Source organism: Durio zibethinus, chromosome 26 (genome assembly GCF_047325235.1).
Source record: "Durio zibethinus cultivar Kanyao isolate XHJ-2024 chromosome 26, ASM4732523v1, whole genome shotgun sequence".
Taxonomy (NCBI): domain Eukaryota; kingdom Viridiplantae; phylum Streptophyta; class Magnoliopsida; order Malvales; family Malvaceae; genus Durio; species Durio zibethinus.
In genome coordinates, this window is record NC_143187.1 from 11,995,206 (window position 1) to 12,007,384 (window position 12,179).

The 12,179-nt window shown below is 30.0% G+C and overlaps 2 protein-coding genes across 5 annotated transcripts; one reads left to right on the plus strand and one right to left on the minus strand.

Moving 5' to 3' along the window:
• Positions 1-551: 551 nt before the first annotated feature.
• Positions 552-3,328, plus strand: LOC111275179 (cardiolipin synthase (CMP-forming)-like). Of its 4 annotated transcripts, none has more exons than XR_016333964.1 (8): positions 552-1,256; positions 1,329-1,395; positions 1,500-1,574; positions 1,677-1,728; positions 2,217-2,302; positions 2,435-2,509; positions 2,601-2,831; positions 2,917-3,328. XR_016333964.1 is itself a non-coding variant. In XM_022860347.2 (8 exons), the coding sequence occupies exons 1-8, from the start codon at positions 769-771 to the stop codon at positions 3,008-3,010; spliced, it is 1,032 nt and encodes a 343-aa protein (XP_022716082.2). In that variant the 5' UTR covers positions 552-768; the 3' UTR covers positions 3,011-3,328. The 4 variants fall into 4 exon arrangements, 3 of the variants coding, with proteins under 3 accessions (XP_022716082.2, XP_089611174.1, XP_089611173.1); XM_022860347.2 differs by having other exon boundaries at positions 2,737-2,831; XM_089755048.1 differs by lacking the exon at positions 2,917-3,328 and having other exon boundaries at positions 2,605-2,744.
• A 1,079-nt stretch (positions 3,329-4,407) lies between these two features.
• On the minus strand, positions 4,408-5,997 carry PPR336 (pentatricopeptide repeat 336). Its single transcript, XM_022860346.2, has one exon. The coding sequence runs from the start codon at positions 5,719-5,721 to the stop codon at positions 4,525-4,527; it is 1,197 nt and encodes a 398-aa protein (XP_022716081.1). The 5' UTR covers positions 5,722-5,997; the 3' UTR covers positions 4,408-4,524.
• Positions 5,998-12,179: the final 6,182 nt, after the last annotated feature.

The following is a 12,179-nucleotide window of genomic DNA, read 5'->3' on the forward strand; positions in this document are numbered from 1 at the left end:
AAAAAGAGTTAAAATTGTTTGAATAGGTTTGGTAGAACAGAACACACTTCAATTCCATTTAACGAATTTTCCAACAACCTTGCATTCCATAATTTGGGTTTTGAATACAAGGGAGAGGATGTAGTAAATGGGAAGATGGTGATTACCTGTTCACTATAAAGTAAGATCAAATACTACAAGCAAGAGATCATATGCCCACTCTTCTCATCATAACATATATGAATACTCTTTTTTATCATAAATCAAACTATATTTAATTTAATTTAATTGATTTTTCTCCCTCTTTTGGAAAAAAAAATAGTTGTTATTATTCCTCCTTAGTAGAATTTAGCTGTAAGATTTGAATTCTTTTATCTTATATCATATTTACAAAAAAATGATACTGTAATACTAGTATTGCAAAATTATTCAACTTAATTTGACCATAATTTCTTCAAAATGATGCTATAATTTAAGTTTAGAATATATTTTTTAATAAAATAAAATTAAAATTTTAACAAATGGTGTGCGGTGTTTTACATATAAAAAAAATCTATATTCCAAAAACAAATCCACTTCTTTTGTAATTTTAACTTTACTTTTCTTTTTTTTTTTACATTTTTTGCGTTGTTGGGGTAAATATTACAGGTGGCACCGGTGACCCTTACGAATGGTCATCGTCAAATCATCCAGCCGTCGCTAACGCCTTGCAAAACCTTGGAAAATCAAAACACAACATAAGTTTTCAAAGAAACACGGTTTGTTTTTTTATTAAGCAATGCTTTATCGATGGGGATTTACAGATCTCTGCAAATCCTAATCACGAAAAACCCTAAGAAAGTCCGAACTTTTTTTACCGCATCATCAACACATTCAAATTCAACAGCTTATGTGGTTCCACCCTTATTCTCTCCTCTCTTTCACAGTCGAGTCTCACCTTTTTCTCCATCTCTGTCTAAATGGATCGCTCCTTTCAATGGCCCTCTCTTCCTCTCTTCTCCTCCTTGGAAACTCTCTCAATCCGCCACTCCGCTTTGGGGAAACGTCGGGGTTCTGCGAAAAGTCCAAGCTTTAAATCTTAACTTGGTTAGAGGCGGCGGAGCTAAGTTTCCAGTCAAGTTACAATTCAGCTCGGTCCTATCAGACCCGAGAGTCTTGGATCGGGTGGAAACCAAGAAGGAATGGAATAAGGAGAGGGAAGCTGTGTTGGAGAGTTTTGTGAATTTGCCGAATTTAATTTCAATGAGCCGATTGGTTTCTGGTCCTTTTCTTGGATGGTAAGTTTTAAAATCAATTTTGTTTTTTTTTTTTTTTTTTTCAGTAATTAATTAATAATGAGTTAAATGTAGGATGATTGTAAATGAAATGTATGGCTTTGCGTTTGTGGGCTTGGCTATCTCTGGTGCAAGTGATTGGGTATGGATTCTCTGACAACTTTTCATATTAATGGAAACAAGTAAAAGTTTTGTATAAATCGTGAGAATTTAAGTTCCTTTTATCATGTCTGTTGGTTCTTCTAGTTGGATGGATATATAGCTAGAAAGATGAGGATTAATTCGGTCGTGGGTTCTTATCTTGATCCTCTAGCTGACAAGGTAAATGACTAATGCCAATTACTTCTTTGGAGGTTTCTGTGACTGCTTCTGATTTTTTAATTTCATTTGACAAGTAGTTTATTTTCGGCCTTCTTGCCATAGGTTCTTATTGGATGTGTTGCTTTGTCAATGGTACATAACCATCTTTTGCACCGTAAGTGATCTGCATTTGTTTGGACCTTCTGCAATTTTTTGGTTGTTAATGTTCATTGAGATACCGAGTACATAACATATTTTGATGAATATTGTCTTGCTTTCCTTGCATCCACAAACAAATTTCCCATCGTGCAAATACACGAGGTCTCCTATGTCTAATGCTGAAATTATATTAGTTGGACTAAAAGTTTAAGAGTTGTACTAGTTTCTGATAACTGATCACTTCTTGCAACAAGAATAATTTGGAATTATCACACTGGATGACCATAGTTACACCTTATCTCAGCAGTTTTTGCAAATCATTGCCTCAGAATCTTTCATCTTGATTTCTGTTTCTCCTACCCTTAATACAGGGAATTGCAGCTGTTGTAGAACGGTAGTAATCTGTATATGTTATTTGATACTTACATTTTACACACATATAGGTATTATATTATATGTAAATGTTTGATGATGTCTATCTTATTAGTTTTCTGTGCTGTAAAGCTGGACTTGTGGGGCTTGTTGTCTTGCGAGATGTTGCCCTTATTGGTGGTGCAGTGTACCACAGAGCAAGTAGCTTGGGTTGGCAGGTGAAGTTGCTGAACTTAAAGTTTTTTAGCACATGTTTTTGTTCCAATTCTTTTATGGTTTGGCAAACTTTCGTAATCGTTTATCTAAGTCTTGGCCCTTTTTTTTGGATTTTTCTTTTTTTTTTGATTCAGTGGAAAAGTTGGCTAGATTTCTTCAATCTTGATGGGACTAGTCCGCAGAAGGTTGAGCCTCTCTTTATAAGCAAAGTAAGTATCATCTTTTCTTTTCTCTAATAGGTGGAATAAAAGGTTAGCAATGGATTCTGCTTTTCTTTGGCATTTTAACTACTACATATAGACAGTGAGAGCGAGGAGTGGAAAATTGAGGCAAGACATGGACAAAAGCCATCTAGAGAATGCAGAAAACCATGAATGCTGCTGCTTGTGAGAACAGCTAATTCTTCCATACCTGAGAAGACTTCAAAATTTTGCAGGTTAACACAGTTTTCCAGCTGATTTTGGTTGCCTCAGCTCTCCTCCAACCGGAGTTTGGAACGTCAGAAACTCAATCATGCATCACATACTTAAGGTAAACTGACTCTTTGCTCATTAGATCATACTCACTTAAATAGTTTACAAATCACAAAAACTTATGTTTAATAAAATATCAACAGTTGGCTAGTTGCTGCAACAACAGTGGGTTCTACCATCGCATATGGAGCACAACACATGGGAAAGAGACCGGGGTTGATCACAAGAAAGTCTTAGTTTGAATTCTTAGTGCAACTCATAGACAATTGATAAGTTCCTTTGGTCCTGGCAGCCCATGTATGAGCATATAGTGTCGTAGGTGGGAAGAACGGGGTTCATAGAGTACAAACTGGATGTACAGGCAAAGGAGCTTATTGATTTCTGGGAAATAGCCTGCACCATCTTGTAATGAAAGCGACAGAAACAATTTAACTTTCAATAAATACTGCATTGGCAAGGCATGCCATTTAGCGTAGAGTAGCTTGAAACTATAACTTACAAAATTTTGTTATTGATGCTAAATTCTGTTTTAAGAAATTATATTGATTTCTTCCATGTTTCATTCTCGCAGTCTATTTTCTCTTCTCTTGAGCAACATTTTATTGATAGGAATGATTTAAACCGTGTCCAATTTTGGTTTGATGAAGAAAAAACTTTCATTTAAACAGGACATTTCAAAAGTCAAATCTTGTCCAAAGGTTAATATCAGTAGATATGGATTTTATAATGTCACCATGGGTCAAACATGATTCACATTAGAGGATATGAGATTTTTCATCTCATTGCCTAGTGGTTAAATGTGCTGGAACCAAAGCACAACCTCCACACGGAAATATTTCATTTAGGACCACTGTAGACAAAAGTATGCTCCATCCTAATCATTTACCAACCTTCGAGTTTCAGGCAACAAAGTAACAAACCAATGTGTTAAATCGAAATATATATGCTCAAAAGGGGTAGGAATTAGGAATTCATCTGATAACTTTGAGGTGAAACAGATGAGAACAATAAACCATCTTCCTAATAGAAAATCTCAATCAGGGGAAACTTCTTTAAGTTTTGAAGAGAAAATCATGAAGCTGGTCCAAGATAAGTGTCAACATGCACCACAATTTCACTTTACAGCAAGGGAATGTGAGATTACTACTTCACTTTTGGAACGTGTTAGTGTACTAATTCCACTGATTCACACACTTACATACAGTAAACTAATGAGTTGTGATGCAAGAAGTCTCAATCACACACTTAAAATCAATCAATATTTTGTCTCAATCAACCATACTTCCCATGATGCAAGAAGTTATTATAGCTTATCCAATATACTAAACATGCTGCCTCCCCCTCCCCCAAAGAAAGAGAAAAACTTTCCTTCACTTTTAAGTTTTATCAATTAATCCAGCACTATAGCGAAACCAGCTTCAATACAACATCAACTGGATAACAGGATTTCATTCAAAATGGGCATAGATGTTTAAAGTGATAATTCCAGGGCATTTGATAACTCATTAAACAAGTCTTGGTAAAAGAATCATGGAAGGAAAAAAGTTCCACTGCCAAAATAATCAAAGTAATACAGCACTTCAGCATTCAGAGAACAGATGTTTTTATTCAACAAACAAAATCAAAACTATTCGTTAATGAGAAAACTGCCATATTCATTTTCATTTCAATAATAATTTGGCACAACTAGCTTTAATAATTCATGACCATTCTCTTACATAACAACCTCTAGGACACCCTCGTTAACTTCTCTATTGTGGCAAACCCTTTTCAATTTCATCCCACTTATCTGCTTTATTTGGGAACTTCTCCTTAACAATCTGGATAAGTTCCTTAGCCTCCTCAACCTTAGATATGCTAGCAAGTCCATTCACAAGCAATTTCATAGTTGAAAAATTCGGGAACCATTTTTTCTCCATACTCTCCTTACAAATACTCAAAGCAGTCTCAAAATCCCCACCTTGACACAAGAAATGCAGCAAAGTAAAATAACACTGACTATCGGGCTCTAAACCTCTATTCGCCATACTCTTAAACAGCATCTTAGCTTCCTCCAAATTCCCTTCCTTACAGAACCCATGAATCAAATGGCTAATTGTAACCGCATTCGGCTTTATCCCTTTTGACAGCATACCTTGAAGTAAAGCCTTAGCCTCATTAGACTTCTTCAACTTACACAAGCTCTGAATCCTTATATTATAAGTACTAACCCCAACAGGAATCCCATGTTCCTTCATCAAATTTAACACTTTCCCAACATCCTCATACTTCTCCTCCGCATAAAACCCAGCTAACAAAGTCCCAAAAGTCGTCGCATTTGGTTTAACCCCTTTGTTTTTCATATCAACCAAAATGGAATACACTGAACTCGAAGACCCAGATTCACACAAAGCTTTAATCGCAGTATTATAAGTTTCTAAATCGGGTTCAATCCCGTACCTTTTAGGAAATTCCACGAATATCCTCTTCACTTCTTTATAATCCTTCGCTATCAACCCTGCCACGAGCAAAGCGTTTAAGGATTTCGCCGAACAGCATAGCCCCTCATTATAAAAGTCGTCAAAGGCCTTTAAGGCATGGTTTAGCATCTTGGCTTGACCGTACAGGACTAAAGAATGGGCAGCGAAACGCTCGTTATGTAAGTCAGGACGGGAACGGAGTTCATGGAGGAAAGTGTCGATGGAGTGGAAATGGTTGCCTTCGCAGAGTTTGGAGATTGCGATGGAGAAAGCGACTCGGTCGAGGTGGGAGGCTGGGGTGAGGGAGGCGGCGCGGCAGATTTCGAGGATGCGATCAGGGTTTTGTTCGGATTTGAGGAGGGAGAGTGCGGCGCGTGATTTTTGGTGAGAGGTGAGAGGGGTGGAGGAGTCCGGAGAGAGGATTGAAAAACGGCGGAGGTGGAAACTTGCGACGGTTGTTGATGAACGGATGCGAGAAAATAAAGCCATCTTTTGGAGGTAGTGTAGGGTTTTGGGGTTTTTCGCTTTTTCTAGTTGGAGACCAGTGTCGATTGGAGTGGCCTACCGACAGAGGAGGCTTCTTTTACTGGCCCAAAAAAAAAAGGCCAGTGGAAACAAAAAGGGAAAAAGAGGACCCGCATTGATCTGGGGTTTTGAACCCGACGTGAATCCAACACGCGACCTTTTGTTCGGAAATTAGCCGCGCTATCTGGACCATCGGTTGAGGTTTCAAATTTTAATAAAGAAAATGATAGTTGGTGCAACAAAAAATGCTTTTATAGAAACAGAGCGTTAATAAAAATACTTGGATTCCCAAATCATTTAAAAATATTTAAACTGTTTCTTTTAAAAATTAAGTTTCCAATTTCCAATTATGCGTAAATTTTAAAAATTCAATTAAATCTATAATTTCTACACAAATATCAATATTCCAAAATAAAAAGCATGTTTTTTTCAATATTAAATGTTGCCTTTTTTATCAGCGAATTCTTAGACAATGGCAATGATGAGAATTAATAGTATTCATGCTATATCGATGTGATGGGAAAGATAAGATAATGCTTAATTGATTTTAGCCTTCGTTTTTTCCTTTTAAGACGTGGAGTTGCGGCGGCCGACTAGCAACTGTTTAGACAGTACTTGTAGGGCAAAGGCTGCGCGGGTTTGAAGAAAACAATTTGACTGTAAGTCGTAAGAGTTACGTCAATTATGCGCTCTCATAATCTCAATAACTTTGGGAGAAAATATAAACCAATCTTATTACGGTGAATTTTGTGATTTATTGGTAGAATATATCAATTAATTTTATGATTTATAAATAAATTATTAAATTTTTAGTTGAAATTATCAAAATTAAAAAAGTGTTTGTGCATTATCATAAATAAATTTTATAATTCATATATTTATATCGTATAAAAAAATAAAAATTTATATAAACATATTGTATTTTATATAAAATTTATGTAATATAATTCGATAAAAATATATATAATATATTTTTTATTTTTATTAAATTCATATAAAGTTTTTTATTAAAATTTTGACCCCATTTCACATTCATATTTTTTTTGTATCGTTTTTTATTGCGTTTTGAATTACTCAATCTAGATATGGTTATCTACCTTTTTTTTAGCATATTTAATCAAATTAAAAATATGAAAAGAAGGAAAAGAAAAACAAATGGGAATGAAACGTGGATATCTTAATTAAACCTGTTTTCTCATAAAATTAATTAAAAAATAAATATCAAAAGTGCAAAAAAAAATGAAAACAAAAAAAATGAAAAAAAAAAACTTAAAATGAGTAAAAAAATAGCTAATAGAGGACGTTACATTGACATTTTATATTGAGTTTAAAATATAAATTTTTTAAATTAAAATAAAAAATTATTTTATTAATATAATACATGTAAATGTTTAAAATTAAATAAATAATAAAATATAATTTTTTATAAATACTTCAGAATAGGTCAACACAAAAGGATCACAAACACACTTTTGATTCGATTTTATTTTAAAAAAAAAAAAAACTCGATTCGTTTCAACTCATTCTTGATTTTAAAAAATCTTTTCTTATCGGATTGAGATAGATCGAAATTTATCAAATACAAATGATTTTGGCATCTCTATTAATTGTTATAATTCATTATAAAATTTATTTAATTAAAAAAAAACAAAAAAACAAAAGATAAAAAAATTCAAATGAAATGCCACATGAACACATCAATAGTTTTTTTTTTTTTTTTATAGAAGTACTTTTTATTAAAGTGACAAAAAAAGAGAAATTAAAAAAAAATGGAAAAATTAAGAAAGAAAAATTAAAAAGGAAAAAAAAAATCATAAGGGTACTAAATGAGAGACTCATCATATACAAATTAATTTGCCATTTTTATCTATTGGCTCCTTTTATTACAAAAGTTAACTTAAAAAAATCAAAAGAAAAAAAAAAAAAGCAAATTAAGGTGTCACTAGGGTACCTACATTGTTTTTCTTTCACTAAATTTACATAAATAAAAAAATAAAAAAATCTAAAAAATCTAAAATAACTAAAGCAAAAAAAGAAAAAAAATAAAACGTCACATTAAAACCCCTAAATGAAGGTTAAACAAAAGTTAAAATGAATTAAAATTTAATAAATGAATGGATAGATGCATTACATTTTAATTATGTATAAATATAGTATTTTTATTAAATTAAGATATAAATAATAACTTCATTTATATAATATTTATAAATATAAAAATAATTAATTAATTAAAAATAATTTAATATATATATAGTCAAGACAATAAGGAATACTATAAATTTGCCTTTAGTTTGACCTTTTTTTGGTAAAAACATCGATTATATCTAGAATAAAAAAATACATTTATTGAATCCGAACAAAATCGTAACCCATAAGATATAAGAAGTTTTATTATTTATACCTCCATTAACATTTAAAAAAAATTAATTTATCAATTACATTTCTTGTCAATTATTGATTAGAAAACAAAAAAAAAAAGAAATCAAAAAGAGAAATAGGATGCTATGTGTTTACATACGTTGTTTTCTTAAATTTATCCAATTAAAAGGATAAAAGAATTAAAGGAAGAAAAAAATTAGAAAAAAAAAATTACGGAAGAGCAAAAAAAACAAGTCAAGTTGTCACATGATATCAGCAACGATATAAAATTAAATAAATAATAAGATATATTTATATATATATATATATATATATATATATATTTGGGATAAGGCAAGATGGAATATCCTAAACTCGTTTCCTATCCGGACTTGATTTAAAAAGAAAAAAAAAACTTGACTTAATCCCAGATTTAAAAAAAAAAACACACATTTATTGGATTTCTGTGAATCGAAATTTATTGGATATAGGTTATTTTTCATCCTTACCTCCACTAACTTTTTTTTTTACAATTTATATAATTTTAAAAAGTAATAAAAAATAAAAAAAAATGAAAAAAATGGAAAGAAAAAGAAACCAAATGAGATATAACGTGAATTTATTAAATTAATATATTAAATGATAATTTTATTAATATAATACATATTTATAAATTTAAATTTAAATAAATAATTTATATATATCAAGAGGATTAATTTTTTAATTTTACACCTTTTTTATAACCATTGATTTCAATAAATCTAAGATATGAGATTAAATAATTTTTTTTTATTTATCTCTCATTTCTTGAATCTATTAAAATTAATGGTTAAAAAATATGCAAAGAATGTAAAACTTTTTTTTGTACAACTTGATCCTTCCTTTTATATATAGGGAAAGGATCAAGTTATACCAAACGAGGGGTCAAGTTATACCAATGTAAAACCTTTTAGCTTTACATATTTTTCTAACTATTGATTTTAATAAATTCAAGAGATAAAAAAATTAAGTAAAAAAAATGCTTTAGTTTTATCCTTTTGATTTATTAAAATCCATAGTTAAAAAATTATAAAAAAATGTAAAAATTTTTTTGTACAAATCGATTCCTCATATATATATATATATATATATATATATATATATAAAGCAACACAATTAAAAAAAAAAAAATTAGGATTTAGGTTCAGAGGCATAGAAGGAATAAGGAAAACTTTTAATCTTTGGATCACATGAAAATTATTGTAATTAAGAGATTTAATAGGAAAAAGATCTTGCCAACTACTTAAAAATAATATAAGATTTTATTATTTTATTTGATAGTGAATAATATATTTTTTTCCTAAATTTAGGATTAACATCGTGGAGATCGCACTAAACCTGTTAAGTATTATCTGTTTTAACTCAAATGTCTTACGGTTTTATTCCACAAAATGTGCCTTATAAGTATGGTTTTAAATCTCTACTTATATATTATAGCAGATCCTTAGAACATTTCACAACTCTGTTTATATATCATAGGAAATTTTTAAAACATCCTGATATAGGATGAGGGTGTCACAACTGAGGCATAACAAACACCATATACATTCAAGAGATGATAGTAAAGATATGCAAAGTAAACTAAAAAACTTTCTTTCCAATTGCAGTAACTTACTTCAAGAAAATACTTTCTATAAAAAGTAATCCAAAAATAAGTGAAAATTTCAGAATCTCCCTCATGTGTGTGAGTTACACCCTTCCATCTATTATTTTCACTACATTGCAGCAAGTAGGTAACAAATCTGATCTTATCTTACTCCCAGGTACGCATCACATCAAAGGCTTTCTTTATTTCTTCAATCCATAACTCAGCATCATTAAGGTTATAGAACCCTCAAAAGCAAGATATGTAATCTTTTTAAACTCACCTGAAGCTTTTCATTCCACAGAATTATCAACATGTTGCACCAGTGGCTGGTGTTGCTGTTGATCTTTTACCAAACCGATAACCTCATCAATCAAACCCAAGACTTTATCATTATAGCTAGCCACAGCACCTTGTGCTATCATAGTCGATTAGTAAGAAATCGATTAATACTACCACCTCCCTGAGCATGTGGTGCAACAACATCACCTTGACCTCGATTTTGACTTTGTGAACTATGGTTTCTCTCAAGATGAAAACTCTTAGAACCACCAGCCCTAATGTTAGTTGCGATCTCAGTAAGATTAAGTTTACAAATCTCGACAATGAGGCATACTAATTTAATAACAATAACAACATTTACAAAAATGTATTTTTACCAACCAAAATTAAAACAATTCTAACAAAAGAAGTAAAAAGAAAGAAACATCCTAAACTTAAGTTTTCTACCCCACACTTATCATTGGCAAATGTCTAAATAGTTAAAATTATTGTTTGTGCATAACTATGATTGAAAAACTTGACTTTAATACCATTTGTGGAGACCCACACCCAACTTGTTAGGTATTGTCATAACGATTTTGGGACCGTCAGACATAAAAAATTCTAAAATCGAGAAAAATAAAAAAAATCATCATCAATATTTTTTAGTGTGTGATTGGTTACCCAAAAGTTTATCTTTTTAATAAAACTATAAAAACGAGTTTAAAGTTTATCAAAAAAATCAATTTCGATCTACGAAAATTAGGTTAGATCCGAAAGTCGATTTACGTGTGGGAAAAGATTAGCACTTTCATAATATCTATAAATTGGAACCATTTAATCATGCAATATTTTCGATGTTTGATGAAATAGTTTCGGTTTGAAATTTAATAATGATCCCTTTTTATTATTTTTTTAAAAAAATTAATTTTATCGAAATTCTTTATTTAGGAGTATCAAGGAAATCTTTAAGTTAAATAATTATCTTAAAATTCTCTAACATTTAGGTAAAACTTTAAAAATAATGCTTTTAACTGAATTTACCATGACATGCCTTGAAAATGAAAATAACATTCTTTGGAAAGGATAATTGTTAATAACTCTCCAACATCTAAAAGAGTATCAAGAACTGTTCCCCTCAAGATGTTATTTTTGTTTTATTTTATAACTTTGCATTTTGAAAGTAAGTAAAAAACATTTTGTGCAAAAAAAGTAAATGATGATATTATCAAATGGCAAACAAATATACAGAACGAGTGCAAACAATAACAAATAAACTCATTTAAGCTAATAGGTGCTATGTATAATGATGATATGCAGATTTGAAATTGGATTCTTAAATATAATAAAACTACCTTGACTCTCCAACATCTAGGTAGAGCTTAGATGTGACTATTTATATTTAAAATCTCATTTTGTTATTATTCCTTTTTTATTTATTGATTTTAATCTAATTGTTAAAGCGAATTAAGGACTAGCATGAAAACTTAAAGAAATAAAGTTTCTTAAATACCCTATTGTTTAGGTGGCATTTGAGAACAAATTATTTCAAGTGAGGTTTTCACACGTATCCAAAGGATTTTGGAGTGATTTTAAGGTTTGGAGAGTTTAGGGTTTTAGTTTTAGGGATTGGAGGGTTTAGGGTTTTGATTTTAGGGTTTGAGCTTTAGGGTTTGGATTTTAGGGTTTAAAAAAACGTGAACATCTCTAAAAATCTCAACATCTAGGCGAATTTTCGAAAGAAGTTCAGTTTTTATAATTTTAAAAAATTAATTAAAATTTTTCTTAATTTTTTATGAAAATTTATTATTATTATTATTATTATTATTATTATTATTATTATTATTATATTTATATTTATTGATTTTTTGTAATAATTTTCCAACATTTAGGTGAAATTATTATTATTTAAAATATGATTATATTCCCTCTAATATCTGGGCAGGAAAAAAAAATTATTACTTTATTTTACAAGCATTTTATATTATTATTATTATTATTATTATTATTATTATTATTATTATTATTATTATTATTATGTAAGGGTTTTTTTATAAAAAATTGACTATATATTTCATTACTTTTTTATTTTTTTTATTATTTCTATTTTTATTATTATTAAAAACTATCAAATATTTATTATAACAAATTTAAAAATTTATCATGCATAAATATTAAA

Coding starts and splice junctions, on each gene's coding strand:
- LOC111275179 (XM_022860347.2), top strand. CDS start 769: ATGGGGATTTACAGATCTCTGCAAATCCTAATCACGAAAAACCCTAAG. Junction 1,575..1,676: donor TTGATCCTCTAGCTGACAAG/GTAAATGACTAA, acceptor TTCTTGCCATAG/GTTCTTATTGGATGTGTTGC. Junction 2,303..2,434: donor CAAGTAGCTTGGGTTGGCAG/GTGAAGTTGCTG, acceptor TTTTTGATTCAG/TGGAAAAGTTGGCTAGATTT.
- PPR336 (XM_022860346.2), bottom strand. CDS start 5,721: ATGGCTTTATTTTCTCGCATCCGTTCATCAACAACCGTCGCAAGTTTC.